Source organism: Cottoperca gobio, unplaced genomic scaffold (assembly GCF_900634415.1).
Source record: "Cottoperca gobio unplaced genomic scaffold, fCotGob3.1 fCotGob3_240arrow_ctg1, whole genome shotgun sequence".
NCBI classification, from domain to species: domain Eukaryota; kingdom Metazoa; phylum Chordata; class Actinopteri; order Perciformes; family Bovichtidae; genus Cottoperca; species Cottoperca gobio.
Genome location: NW_021166866.1, coordinates 185,246 through 200,583, shown reverse-complemented (window position 1 = coordinate 200,583; position 15,338 = coordinate 185,246). Strand labels below are relative to the sequence as shown.

The following is a 15,338-nucleotide window of genomic DNA, read 5'->3' as shown; positions in this document are numbered from 1 at the left end:
CACATTTATTTTAAAAGGTTTGAATCCGTAGGGATGTTGTTGAGGTTGAAGTGATGAACATCATTTGTACACAACTTGACACTCACAGCATTCATATCTGAAAAGCTAGAGAACCCAAACACTGTGTCTGGTCTGTTACATGCTTTTTAATGTAACCACTACCAGAATCAATATCTTTTCCAATAAGCAGCTTCTCTGCACTGCTGCTGCGCCCTCAGAGATACAAACTCACCTGTTCCTCTCCGCTCATGCATCTTTTATAACAAGTTCAAGCACCATACATGTAGGTGTTTGTGCACGCTTTAACCCATTTGGCTGAAGAAGTGTACAGTGGGCAGGTCTGTGAGTGTTTATTTGCTGTGAGAACCTTGACTCAGTAGATTTGACGGCTGGCGGATGTGCAGCAAACCTTTGTGGAAAAATCTTTCAAATTCCCATAATCCTTCTGACAATGACCACTTTACTTAATTCTTTCTCCCGGTTTGATTTTCTGAGTGCACAGCTTCTGAATGAAACAATGTTTGGCAGTTGAATCTCAAGTGCGGGATATCCAGAGCTTCACAGCAGTACATGAATGCACCACAAATGCATAACAAAGGATTTACTTAGCACTCTTTATATTTATGAGATGGTTTCTGAAGCGTTTTATAATCTTACCTGCACAAACTGTTCCTGCCTGTGTAATCACATTTCTCACTCTTATTTTTCTCTTACTTTAGCTTCCAAAGTTGTCAGTTTAGTTTAACATCTTAAGATCTATTTTGACATTGCTTATAGAAGCATCTGAAAACATCTGGTTGTTATATATTCATGCAGAGAGCAGGGCTTTTGCTTCACACATACTTTTCTTTTTTAAATCTGTGTCAATTGAAACATCTGATTGAGGAGTTTGCAGCTTGAGGATAACACATCACTGAGTTGCTTCACTCTTGCAGAGGGCTCGGTGAGGCCCGGCTCCCTCGGAACTCGAGCGTGCATGATGTGGTGTGCACACTGAGTGATATTGACAGACATTGTCAACATACACGTTTCACATTGTGCAAAGTGCATCCAGACTTTTCTCCGTCTGAGGGTTCCCGTCCAGAAGTGGCTCAAGCTCCTGGCAGCACGGACCCATAAAACATCCCCATATTTGAATTTTTAAATTAACGGGCAGTATTTCCTCATCCGCTGAAATAACCTTCCATCTAATATTGGCATCAAACTGCACCTAAGCACAAATGTAATTATAGGAATATATCAAATGCAGCAGCTGTTGAACAAAATTGGGGTGTTTTGAATGACCATCATTTCACCTGCTCCGTAGAGGCCACCCTGTGATACATCCTGCATTAATATCAGAACTAATTCTTGTTTTATCGTGAGCCGGTCACATCATATTACACACTGAACTTAATTGAAATGTCTCAACCAAGCAGTTACAGAAACATTCCTCTCAACGTCAGGAAAAATGACAAAATGTAGGTTATTTTTTGCACTGAGCGGCAACATGTTACGAACCACGGAATGAAAAAACATAGGATCCAAAACACACGACTCCACAAAGTGTCTGACGTACAAACAAAAGATCTTTTAACACAAAGTTTACCCGTTAACAATAACCATACACTCGACTACATCAACCAGACGAACTGGCACAAGACGAGGGGAGACACGACTATTTATACATGAGGTAAGGGTACACAGGTGACAACAATCAGGGGCGGGGCAGACGATCACAGAAGCGGGAAAACACACAAAGGCAGGAGGTTAAGTGACCTGGAACGAGAGGGAAAGGTGAGTTTCAAAACAAAACAGGAAGTGCAAGATGACACTAGACAAGAGTGACGGTAACTTAACATAACGTGACCTGAGAGACTAAACTATAACATAAATACATGACATAACATTAAATAATCTGACGGGACATGACACAGCAGCAACATGTTACTATATGCTGGTGCTGGTTGTCCATCCATCTACTATATCTGATTTATATAGCTGCACACATCAATGACCAGAATATGTCATTCCCAAGAGAATAAGCGGGGGCTTTTTACTCAAAGTAATGTAACAATAACAGAGAATAGTCATTTACACAGTAATTTATATTCAAATTATAAAACCCTTAATGCTCCTTTAAACCAGCACCTTAGGGTTACTGTCTGTCTCAGTAATGGTTATTGACTGGAGCTAAACCTCACACGCCCTGCACAAGGCCCTTTGCAAGTTGTGCAGTGGATATTCCACTGTATTCAATTTGATTGTGATCTATTGGAGCTGTCAACTCCGATTACGGCAAAGGTGCTCGCGAAAACGGGTGATCCTGCACATTACAGTGATTTCACAGCAGGAGGAGACACAACACTCCCAACATTGCTCGTATCTCAGATCTATAGATTTTCATATTCTTATCCGAAACGTCTTTGAACACCACCTGTTCACGACGAAGGGCGAACAAATGATTTTGATCAGTCCCAGGTGCCACTTCAGAACAAATCTGTTCATTCAAGTGGTTCTTTACACATCAAAGTCAAAATAAATAAATATAAAACATATGTTTTAACACGAGAAAATATAAATATCTTAATATCGAGGCACATTTCTCTGGGAGATTATTTAATGACTTTACTTAATGAGTAATGAGATTCATCCGTTGGCCTCATGTGCTCCAGCCATAGATCCAGTAGGTGATTTGGGTGGGGTTGGGGGGTGCATTCCCCCTTGTTAACCCCCCCCCCCCCCCCCCCTCTATCCCTTAGAAGCAGAGAGAGTGCTGCGTGTGTAGGCGGAGCTGTTAGCATCCTTCTGGTTAGCGTTAGCTGAATGCTAGCTGCACTAGCAGTTTATTGTTGCACCACCTGCTCCGACCTGCAGCAAATCAACCCAATGCAGACAGCAGGAGGTCAGAGGCTATATATATTGTTCTTTATTTAAACAAAGATATGATGCAACTATAAACATTTCAGCAGAACAGACCCAAAACAGGATTCTGGGAATTGATTCAATCACAATTTTGTATGTTTTTTATGTTTAGATTTCTCCAAACGATTTGTATCTTACACAACCACGAACCACTAAACACACTAAATGTGTTAGAAGATCAAAAAAAGAAGGTATCTCAAAGGACTTGTGGTTTTGGCCTCGCTCGTTAATTAGCTGTGGATTTCACCCTCCTATATCTTCTAATGAAGGACACAAACCGCATGTATTTCATGTAGTGTTAATGTTGCTTCCAAGGTTCCATCGAGCTCCGACGAGAATCACAAAGGAACACGAGGAATTAAAAAGGAATTCAGTTTGAGTTTGTCCAACCTGTCGTAGTTTCCCTGTGTGGCATGATTCTGGTCACGTTAGTCGCATGCTGATTGAATGAAAACCAGCTTTCTATTTAATTACATTCCAATGAATGTAATGTCAATTACTTCATTGAGAGCTGAGAGTATAATCAACCCCAGGACAGAACCGGAGAGGCCAGCTTGTGGACGCCTCAGTATTAGCAGCAGGTTACACACAGCTGTGTTCTTTCTCCACACCAAGGGATCCTGTCTTTCCAGCCAGACACACAAGCATGTGATGAATGTGTGAGGGTGCATGTGGAAGGCGACTGGCCATCACTGCTTTGCTTTCCTCTCTTCGGTGGACAAGAAGCACAAGGGAGCTAAGAAAACGTTGTTTTTACCTTAAGAGAATAATAAAATAATAAATAAATACAGCAGCAAGCTTCCACAGAATCAACAAAGCAAGCATGTAGCAGATCTGAAGGACGAGGCACGACCTCCCTCCTGGGTGGAAACTCTTTGACTATTAAAAAGTAGGTGAGGAAATATGAGTGGGATGATTTGTGTGTGTGTTTACCCCGTGTGGAGTGATAGGAGGATTTACAGAGAGCTTAAAGTGATGTTGGTTCATGGTTAGAGAACGCCGACACCTTTCATAGCGGCCGGTGGATTCAGCCCGACACTCACAGTCCTTAAGTAGATCGCTTTTTAAATCCGTATTTAACAAAGTTAATAAAGTTCATTGAGATCAAGAAACAATTTTGCAAGTGAGACCTCGCCAAATAGTGAACCATGTGTACATTTATATAAATCTGCCAACTTCTGACTTCACTGTGTGTGTTTATATTTACATGTTAGGCATTCAGCTGACGCAGCTAATCCGATTTCAATTCCTCCATTAATAACATTTCTTTTTGGACGTCTTCCAGGCGTTGAATCAAGGCCGACATGATGTGCAGTCGTGTTGTCACCACTGACGACAGAGTGTATCCGTCTCGTGCATTTATTGAATATAGGTTTTTCCAAGATGTCCAGGAGATCCTTGTGATCGATCCACAACTGAAGAGATACTGAAGTACTTCACGGTAAAGCAGCTATACAGACATGTCAATCATTTATCAGGGAGCCGAGAGTTCACAGTAGATCGTTTCAACTCTTACAGGTGAGCTCGTGGTCCTAATGTTCTGCTTGTTTGACAACATCTGCTTATGAAATAGGTCGATAGTCAAGTGTTTGATTTAAAGACTGAACATTGGTGGTGAAAAACACTTCATTTCCTGCTTCCTGGGGGATTCAATATCATTCAATATCATATAGTTTTAAATTAAATCTCACTTTCCTTCCATCTTTATCTTCCTGATGCAATCTACATGTTGACTTACAACATTATGTTTTGCAATGTTATATTGTGTTAATCACAAACCAATGCTTTCATCTGTTTATTGATTACATCTGAGACGCTGGTGTGTGTGTGTGTGTGTGTGTGTGTGTGTGTGTGTGGTGTGTGTGTGTGACTGAATCTTACACTTTTTTCACGCCGCTGATTCCTTTAAGTCCAATCTTCCTCTTGATTACTTGCTCTCGCTTCGACAGACCCAGAGGCAGGAAATATTACGAACACCTGAATGCTGAGTTGCACCAACGTTGCACCATCTGTCTCTCAGTATGTCAAAACTTAAAAGTTCCTGAGCCTGTCTCCTCCCATCGACTTCTTCCTTTCATGGTTGAAGTGCATTTAATAGTAAATATAAGCAGTGCATCATGTAGATTTCTGCAGGTTTATCTGAATATTGTGTACATGGAAGAGCAGCACCGCACATAGCAATTCATTAGCTGTGAGTTGCAGTGCGCTATTACTAAGAAAAGCACGATGAGTGTAATTATAGGAGTTTTAAATGCTAATGAAAGCGTCAGACACTGCAGCCTAATTGTTCACTAAATGAGCCGCTTGTGTGTCTCAGGGTGAGCTGTGTTGCTGGCAGAGATAAGGGGCTGCAGCTTTGACCCTATGTGTAGTGCCAATCAAACTGGGTGTATTTTTTTTTCTCTAATAGACATTCTGAAGATAATAACTGCTGCCAAGAAGCTTTTCAATCCTTCGCTGTCCAGAGAGATAAAAGAGGATTTGTCTTGATTTTTAAGGACGTGAAAGTTATTTTTGTAATTCATCTACTCTTCTCTGCTGGTCATTGTACTGCTTTTATAAATAGAAAGTAATCTGTAACCTCATCTGAGAGGTGTGTAGCGGAGCACAGCAGTGCCCTGTGGCAGGAATTGGGCTGACATGATACGCAGAGGATGTGTTATAGTTGAGCATGTCTGATTGTGCTGGAGCTGTCATCACCTGCTCCGCCTGAACTGGCAGCTATCCTGAGGCCAGTGTGCCAGGTCACCGTCACACAGCTTTCACATTTGTGAGGGAGTCAGGAGATGTTTCTGCCGTGGCAGTACTTTGATAGCTGCTGGTGCACTGAGTGGTATCAACGAGTCACATTTACTCTTCAAGTCGTTGTTTTGTGTACTTGTACGGATTAAAGTAAGTTGATGAGGCAAAAGTTTATCTAATTGGCTCTTGGTGTAAAGATATCTGCACATATACTTTGTTTTCTACTGTCGTTTGTATTGTGAACAGCACAATGCTTTGTTCCGTAAGATGCAAACAGATATACATTCTGTGAATATGGATGATGCACAAAAACGTATTTGGAGAAAGAGGAAAAAAAAAGATCTTTACCGAGATAATCTGTAGATATTTGATAGTTTTCGTCACGTGAACCGCTCGTTTGGGAAACTGATTGTTTGGGCTTCTTTCATTTTTCTTGTTTTCCACATGCTTTGTGCAAAACCGGAAGATGTCTGTGAAATAGTGGTGTCTTATAATAACCGTGTGGAATGCACCAATTGTTTTGCATGAGACAGAAAATAAAAATAAATGTACTTTTTTATTGCATCTTTCCATCCCTGACTGTACATTACATAATATACATAATGATATATTTACATAACACCCTTTGATTTGTGTGTTTAGTCATTTGGTAAGATGCTGTTGGGAATGGATCTAAAGCTGTGTTTCAGTATATATATGTATATATATACATATATATACATATATATACAGGTTTTTATTGCCTGTTTTCTGCAGCAGCTGATTTTCTTTGAACTTTTCAAATTAAGGTGCAAAATTCGACGACTATTTTCTCAGCGTGTGAGGGACTAAATGTGTGCACAGTTCTGTAGTTTTTCAAATATCTACAGAACCTTTCTATTAATTAGCAGCAGCGTACGATAGCTAGCAGGGTTGATGGCTGATCTCCTGTACTAATAGCTTAGGCTCATCACAGCAGTGTGAAGAAGAAAGCATTAATTATTCCCAGAGATCACCGGCTGTCATGAATAAAGACAATTAGCAATGCTTTGAACATGATCATATACCAGCTCCCGGTCTCCCCTCGTCAAATCCCCTCACACGTAATCATTAAATAATGCAACAGGCCTGCCAACGGTTTCCATTTCTTTTTGTTTACTAGCCAACACTGTTCACTTTCACCGACACTAAACTACACATGAATGGAATTCAAAAGAAATATCCCAGAATAATTTCTAGGACATCTGAAATGCTCTCAACCTTTGGGAGGAAGCAAGTGATCAGAGATGCAGCGAGATAATAAAAATGGATTAGGTTAACTTTCTTTGCCAGCGCACGCTGTAGGCATCCAGCCCATGTGCAGTGTTTGATTCATGCTTGTTATAGTTAATATTTAAATACATGTACCACCCGCTGTTCATTTCCATTAACCATCCGAGCATTAAAGGGCCACTGTGTAGAAATGGAATATAATATTCACATCTCTCTTTTTATTAGTGTATAAACACCTACCTTCTTATATTGAGCCCGTCATATCTACATAGTGAGCATCATCCATCAAGTCATGTTTCTACAGAAGCTCAGAACAGACAAATCAAAACTGCAACAACGCATCTGCCGCCTGAATTTCATTGCTCCTTAAATAGTGTTATTTAAGGAGCGAGGTGCGAGGTGAAGGTCCTGAAACAGACCACGGCGTCAACACGGTTTTGCACTCGGTGGCTCGTTATCGCAGTCTTGTAAAGGGAGCGGTGAGCGGAGGAGGATTCAGTTGGTTGCAATCTGCAACAGCGACACTAGATGTCGCCAAATCCTACACACTGTCCCTTTAAAGCTTGCTGGAATTAGCAAGCTAGCTACATAACTAGCACACAGCTTCCTAATTACGACATTGATTAAGCTACACTGGTTACAGAAAATGCTTTCCTACGCTGTGACGATGTGTTGATGAAGAATGAAGATCTCTATGCTTTGTAACATTACTTGTACGGAAGTTAGCCCGTTTCAATCGTTGCAATGGGAATGGTACTTGTAAAAGATGGCCGCCACTCTGACCATCCTGCTACGTTGAATTGAATGGAATTTCTGCAGCATATACTTAGCACTTTGATATCTGATAAAGGGATTTAAAAACGAGAATGTGACTTAAGCAGATGTGAAACAAAGAAGAATGAAGGTCACACATTGTAATCAGTGTTGGAGGAGGTGGAGGTGAAAGCTCTACAGGAAAGCCCCGTGGAGCAGCGCACGGAAATGTGCATGTGCAGGGTTATACCCTCTAACAAGAGGAGATAGTATAAGGGGAACAACTTGATACTTATAGCACTCTCTGCTATAACACACACACACACACACACACACACACACACACACACACACACACACACACACACACACACACACACACACACTTCTGTAAAGCACAACAACTCTGCTCAAGAGAGACATTAACCACACTAAGAGCCTGCACAGTAAGCGCTAACCCTAACAGTGCGAGGCGTGAAGTATGAAGGAGCAGAAAGGATACATGAGTCTCAGCCCAGTGTTGCCCCATTTCCACTCCGGGAACAGTCGGCCCGGGAGAAACAACAGCCGACAGTTACCTTAAAGGTCTCCAGTGTCCAAGTTGAGGACCGACCCAGAGAGGATCCAGAAATGTTTCAGAAAATTGATACAATTTGTCCTCACTGTCGCCAGCGGTGAGCGGAAAATAAAGCACCGAGCGCTTTTGTCCTGGACCTTAATAACACTGAAGCTCTCGTGTACTTTAAACTGTAACGTCAGCGCTTCTGCTGCACAACACTTGATGCAGTCAGATCTGACAATATGACTGAATGTTTAAGGAAAAGTACCGTAATAAGTAATACTTTGTATATTCCTTTTTCAACAAAGACCTTTTTTAAGTCAAGTGTTGTGAAAGATATACTTCTTTCACTGTATTTAGAAATAGTTCTCACTCGGCGAAGGTTTAGAAAACACATCACCGCTAAACATATTCTTTACCGGTCGGTGAAGACGTGTTGTATATACACAGCACAGCCTTATGACTGGCAGCATTTTCATTTGCTTGAAACTAAAAAAGCACAATTGTTTGATGCGTATTATACATAAACGTCAAACACAGAACCATCACAGTTTCCAGTCTGACACAGAAAAGCTCCATTCCTGCATAAAATGGGACGTGTTATGTAATTTCTTGGCTAATACATCTGTTTGAAAGTAAAGTACAAAGGCGATGTCTTTAAAATGAAGCGTTGTTTGATCATAATGGTGTCAAGTTGTGACCGTTGCAGTGATTTCGTTTTTATCTTTTGTTTTACATATTTTCGATACAGTTGACTGAGAAAGTCTTTTTCCAGCTCTGCCCTGCTTCATACTGTAGTTCTGTGGTTACACATAAACAGCCTGCATGTGCAAGACAGACCCCTGTGTTGCCACAATCTTTTAAATTAAACGTGAAATATTTCAGGTTTTAGACGGCATCACTGAGACGGTACTGAGCTGTGTGTGAAGCAAACAATCCCACGCTCCAGTCTTTAGCTGGTCAACTTAACGTCAGTTTATGACGAAGTTGATCTCAGTATTCTCATAAATGAGTGTTTGGTCCTGGAAGTGGTTCACTTCCTGTTAGAACAGAAACATATGTGTCTTCTCTACACTTCCTGGTAAAGCACGGAGTGCCCCAGGGGTCAATACTGGGACCAATTTGTTTCCTGCTGGACTTTTTGTTTTAAGCCTTCATTTTTGAGAATCACAGCAGCGAGATTATCAAAACTTGCTCAGTGTTGAGCTTTAAATCCACTGAAACAGAGAAGCTTTCATTATTTTGTGCAGGAACAACTGCAATGGTCTCCTGAAAGATTTAAATCAGAAAACAATTCACAGGTTCTACATTGTACAGAGGACACAGCTGAAATTAACGTATTACTTCTCTTTTAATGGAATTATACTGACTGCAAGTTTTGTATGTTTTATATTTGTATGTTGTATTCTTTTATACTTTTGTGCTTCTTTATAATCCAGGTTGTGTAAAGAAGTGGGAGAGAAATACACTTGTAGTAAAAGTGCAAGTAGACAAATAAGTAAAATCTCAGGAGCAAGGAGGCTTGTGTGACACAGTCTTAGTTGAAAAATATAAAGGGAGCCGCTGAAACCAAACAATTGCTTGAGGCCAAGAAAACGAGGCCACTCTTTTCAAATGACTAGAATCAACAGTGACATGAATGCATGCTTCTCACACTGCTGAATCTGTGCTCCGCTGCGTGCACTGAACTTAAAGGGGCATACATCTGACTGCTAGTTTAAAGTATATAAACACCAACAGACGGGTGTTTACCTGACCCCAATATCTTGTACAAAACTCAGTTGATAATGATGTGATGTGAGAAAAAAGAGATACTTCAAACGTTGATTGATTTCTTATGATAAGGTTACATTCTGTGGGTTTGTACTGCCGGTCTGACACTGAGATGTGAAAGGTCAAAATCTGTTGAGAAAACAGAATGAAAGGAGGTTTCAGCTTCCCACCTTCATTAAAAGCTTTCATGACTCAGAAAGAGTCGGAGGAAAACTCAGTCAATTGTATGGAAATCAATTCAGAGTGATTTCATTTCAGAAAATATATAAAGAAAGATAAACGTAACCTGCCACGCACTTAAATGTTGATTCTCGTCGCACAAAGAAAAGGATAAAAACGGTCGGCCAGTGAGAACAGCCCCCTGGTTACCACCTGAGCTGGCATGGCAGCTGTGCCATCCGCACAACCAGATACAATACAATAAACATTAATGTGGTTCAATCGTATGCATTTGTTCCCATGGAGCAGTTTATTGTATAAACACACAATGAGTTTTGCATAATGTTATAGATATGCATTCTTCTTTCTTCTTTCTTGTTGCTCAGAGTTTACAGGTGAGAGAACGGATATAAAACTAATCTTGTTATGGCGTCCCGGTAGCACAGGCGACCCATATACAAAGGCTGAGTCCTTGCCACAGTAGCCCGTGGTTCGAGTCCGACCCGTGGCCATTTGCTGTATTTCTCCTTCTCTCTCTCCAAAAACAAACAAATCTTGTTATTAACTCCACTGATCATCGAGAGCATGCAACGACAACAAGCTTTATTTCCACCATCATATAGAAAAGTTACAATATGTGTATAATCTATGTGTAATATGCGTTGATGCTTTGAAAGCTTTGCAAGTTACCAATAACTAAAGCTACTTAGAAAAAAGTACTTTCATTTGTTTTTTGCAATTTGCACAAAATTAATACAAAATAAAATACACAAAAGACACGTGCCTGCAAAATAAAAGCCTCATTTTATTTTAAAAAGTCCCCGTTTATTCCCAGGTTATACATTAACCAAAAATACAATTATTAATTTGCACCTTATTATAAAGTAAAACATCTTCAACACTGATAAAACAAAGAGAGGCTTCAACCTGAACAAACTGGTTCCAGTCAGTTCTGAATATTAAGACTAGTTGCACCTCCAGCTTGTACACAGCATTTATTTATTTCAGCATTTGAACGCATCTGCATTGAAAAAGCACAACAGCCACGTTTCATGTCAGTGAAATGATAACTCGCGATGACTTGTTAAGAATAACTCTGCTGCATACGACACAAACTAAATCTCTTGAAATGAATTCACACTTATTCTTTCCTGGATGTTGAGCCCTGATGTGTTTCGCGTCGTCGTTTGTTGCCTTGATTATGTGTTGAGACGTTGTTTATAAGCCCGTCTGGATTTCTGCATCACCTGCGTACTTCATATTTCCTCGTCTATGTATTCTATCATCCGTGTAAACAGCTGACAATAACACCAACAAGCATCGCAGCATAAACACGTCACATTTATTATTTTAAACTCATCTGCAGATTATTTATAACTGGTGGTTTTAGCACAGGGTGCAATGTGAGAGGCAAGTTCTTGACATCACTGAAACAGAGCCAATTTGATTTCCTGCAATGACAACGCATGGTTGAGTAGTCAGCGAAGCTCATTTGCATATTAATTTGAAGACAGATGCCACGCAGTCTTTCAGCTGTATGTACAGAGCCTTGCGTTGGTCTGTGCTCATGCCGGTCCAACTGGAGATGTGTTTACCAAACTGTATCCTCGTTCACATTTAGCTTTACTTCGTCAGACTTCATGGATTTTCCATTCGAACTTAAATAGACAAAGGTTTAATAAATAATAAACACCAACACCTTATTTGGTCCTTCTGTGCGTCTGTATCCTAAATTAAACATTCGACCAGACTTAATGCTGAAACACTAGAATCAAGTTCAAATGATACGTTTTCTCTCAGGAAGGAGAAGATACAACATCCATTTATTTAGCAGTAGTGAAGGAAGATTTCAGATCATTTACTTATTAAGCAATACTACAATATACACATTCTCAATTACACGTACATGTCCTGAATGTAAAGTATGTAAGTGTTATTGGCAAAAAGAAATTAAAGAATCAAAGTAAAAGTACTCAGATTTCCAAACAATGGTGAAAGTTTTACTTTGATATTATTCTATTGTTGGATTATTACTGATGCATTTGACTGTTGGGTTGGTTTTGTTTGTAAAATCCCTGCAAATAAATGTAGAACAAAATACAATATTTACCTTGAGAAGTATAAAGTAGCATAACATGGACGTACTCGAGTACAGGTTTGCACAGTGCTTAAGTTACTTTCCATCGCTGCCACTGTGATGAAATATTGATGCAGAGAAATGAGAAACTCTGCAGACGCTCGCAGGCTCAGTGGGCTCCACAGAGAGGGAGAACACACACCATCCAAGTCATAAAACATGATCAATTAATCTGTAGTCTGTAATCCAGTGGTGTTTGTGATTCTAAATGTGTTTGTTGTGTTGTGATGATGGAGTCAGTCTTAATAACCTATAGGCTCAGCTTGCCCAAGACAAGTTCGAGGGCTTCGATCTACCTGAAGGCAACGTGCAAATGGGAAAAACCCCGAACCGCAGGAGGAGCCCTGAAAGGGTCGCACAGGCTGTCACACGTGTCCTGCTTCTTCTACTTATGTCTACGTCTCTCTAAGCCTCTTTCCATTTCTCGCTTTGTTTGATTTTCTGCAGAACTTATTACATCAGCGGCTGTGGCGCATCATGCTGTGGGTGAAGTGGAAGATGGTGGTGGACTCCCTGCGTGGACGGAGAAGGAGGCTGCCCTGCACCGTCTGGTTCCTGCTGCTGTTTGCTGCTGGAGGTCTCGTTCTCTTCATCCACCAGTGGGATCTGTCCGAGATGGTCCAGCAACAAGGCCCAGGTTAGTCTCTACTTCCCCCTGAAGCAGACAAGAGCACACACCGGCCAATGCTACGTTTTCACCAAGAGGCACACATGAACTTGTGTCCCACACAATATTTAGCTTTCCCTCACAATAAGCTTTGTGACCAGAGGTAATGTAGGTCAGTAGAGGAAGCTCTATTGTGATGCAGTGTTAATGTGTTATGTATCAGACCATCACTGCTTGTGGCTTCACTGTATCATTGCTGCTTAATAGATAAGTACCGGAGCTAGTTAACCTGATCATTAGGACCACCACAGGCTGTTTTAGCCATTATATGTCTTACAGAAGTTATATCTGTTGCTTACATTGCTGTGCTTTGGTTGTTATGATTATGGCTGTGGAACATTAATGTGTGTTACACTAATTATAGCAGCGGCGCTTTGTGTGTGCGCAGCATCCACTGTATATAAGAAGTGGACGTGGCCACCGTGACGTCAACCACTGGCTTGTGGACTACCGTTTTAAAGCCTGGAGTTTGGTGTTTTGGTCGTCGCCATCTTTGTTTTTTGGAACCAGAAGTGAAACGAGGGTGAAGACATTTTAGGCGACTAAAAGGTTACAATTAACTTTCATGAACTTAAAACACAAACTGTGAAAAGGGTTCACGATCCGAGACAAGACGCTGGTCAACACCTAAACTTGACAGCACCGTGGTGACCTGTCAATCACAAGGTAGCCCCGCCCTAAAGCATACTCTGCTTTATTGTTTATTAAACTCTGAATGGGACATAATTTACTAAATGAACATCATGCTGTATTGAAGAAGACTTGAAACGTGAGGTTGAGATCATAAACTCGTCAGGAACATGTTTACTGAGGTAATAAATCAAGTGAGAAGTCGAATCATTTTCTCATAGACTTCTATACAATCAGACTTTATTTTGCAACCTGTGAAGTCGCTGCTGGATATTAGAGAGAATGCCGGTTTAAGGCGCTGCTGCATCGGCCTATCCATACAGTTCTATATAAACACCTTTAAAATGCAGTCGGCGTGTGAGTAATAACCGTCAGCCGTCAGCTTCAACCACCACAGCCGGGCGGAGGAGCGACAGCTGTGGTCGCAGCCATGTGGCCTTGTGGTCAGAGTTTCCACCGAGACAGAGGGAGGTCTGACATTCAATTTCCAAATGAGTCAAACCTTTGTCCTCATGAAGGGACCCAATGTGCTTGTGCTTGGCACTCAGCATTAAGGAGATTGGGGTTTAAGCAGCCGTGATGGAAGAGTGTCCTGAGCGTGTAAAACTAAGCTGCTTCATGTTTCAGAAACAAGAGATCAGCTGCTTGCTTATATGCCTTTCTGGCTTGTACAACACTTTCCACCTAAATGAGAGCGGATTAGTTGCATGTTGCTGCTGTTGTTGCACTGGATGTTTCACCTCATCTTGATTTCAGAACCTACACATGTTTGGGTTATTCTGTGTTGTGCTTTTGGATTGAACTCTTTAAGAAGCGTTATGAATTTATGTTTTCACTGCTGTGAATAATCAATGTGTTTGTGGTTCTCAAAGACAATGCTGATGAAGTGGTCAGACAGGCTCTCTGGAGGAGAATAACTTAAGTCCACTAAGTTGCAACACTATTGTGTGTCAACAGCATCGTGAATCATTATGAATATCAGAGCAGTGTCACATTCTACAGCAGTAAGAGCCACTTAGCCGGAGGCGCATCTCTCTGACCCTCCAATTTGCTCCTAATCGTCAGATGCTTTCAGGCGCCGTGTCAGGTGAAAACAAAAGGCATTCTCACACGGACGAAAACACATGCAGGAAACACGCACAACAGATATACAAACCATGACAAGCAGTATTCAATATTCATGACATCAGAGCTGAAGAGCTTGAAAGAAGTTGGTTCATGCATTTGAGGATTACACATAATTGATCGTTTTCATCTTTTCTATTATCATGTGCAACAAGAAGCAGAAGCACATGCATCAGTTGTGCCTGCCATGTGAGTGCGTGACTTTACGGAGGCAACATCCTTCAGCAGAAGCAATGGTTGGTGTCGGGAGTTGTCAGGAGAGGCGTTCAACGTTACACTGAAATCTGTTTTATGTCTTATTTAGCTTATATAGCTGCTTTCTTTGTATTTTCCCCAAACATGTCTTACACTTGACATTTAACCGGCTCCTTTAGAGGATGTCATGTTTGTGTGCTTGTTATGTTGGGTATACGCTCATATATTGGGTATTTATGGTGTATTACAACAACTTGTCATAGTTTTAGCCATAATGTCGGTTATGATAATAACCTGGAGACACAACAACGTTCAATTTGGCAAATCGATCGTACAGGTTGTAAACGAGCCGACAGTTTAGATTCTATTTTAGTGTAAACTAAAGTAAGTTTCTCATTGTAAAATAAACCTACAGCCCCTCTGACATATTAGCATTGTTGTCT

General features: G+C 40.9%; 1 protein-coding gene across 1 annotated transcript in view; it reads left to right on the top strand.

Annotated features, from left to right (window-relative positions):
* chst8 (carbohydrate (N-acetylgalactosamine 4-0) sulfotransferase 8) overlaps positions 1 to 15,338 on the top strand; it is a 164,414-nt gene that overhangs the window by 24,023 nt on the left and 125,053 nt on the right. Inside the window, exon 2 of the mRNA XM_029426792.1 lies at positions 12,726 to 12,915. Coding sequence (XP_029282652.1) covers positions 12,756 to 12,915 — 160 coding nt within the window. The 5' untranslated portion in view covers positions 12,726 to 12,755. The remainder of the gene's footprint in view (positions 1 to 12,725; positions 12,916 to 15,338) is intronic.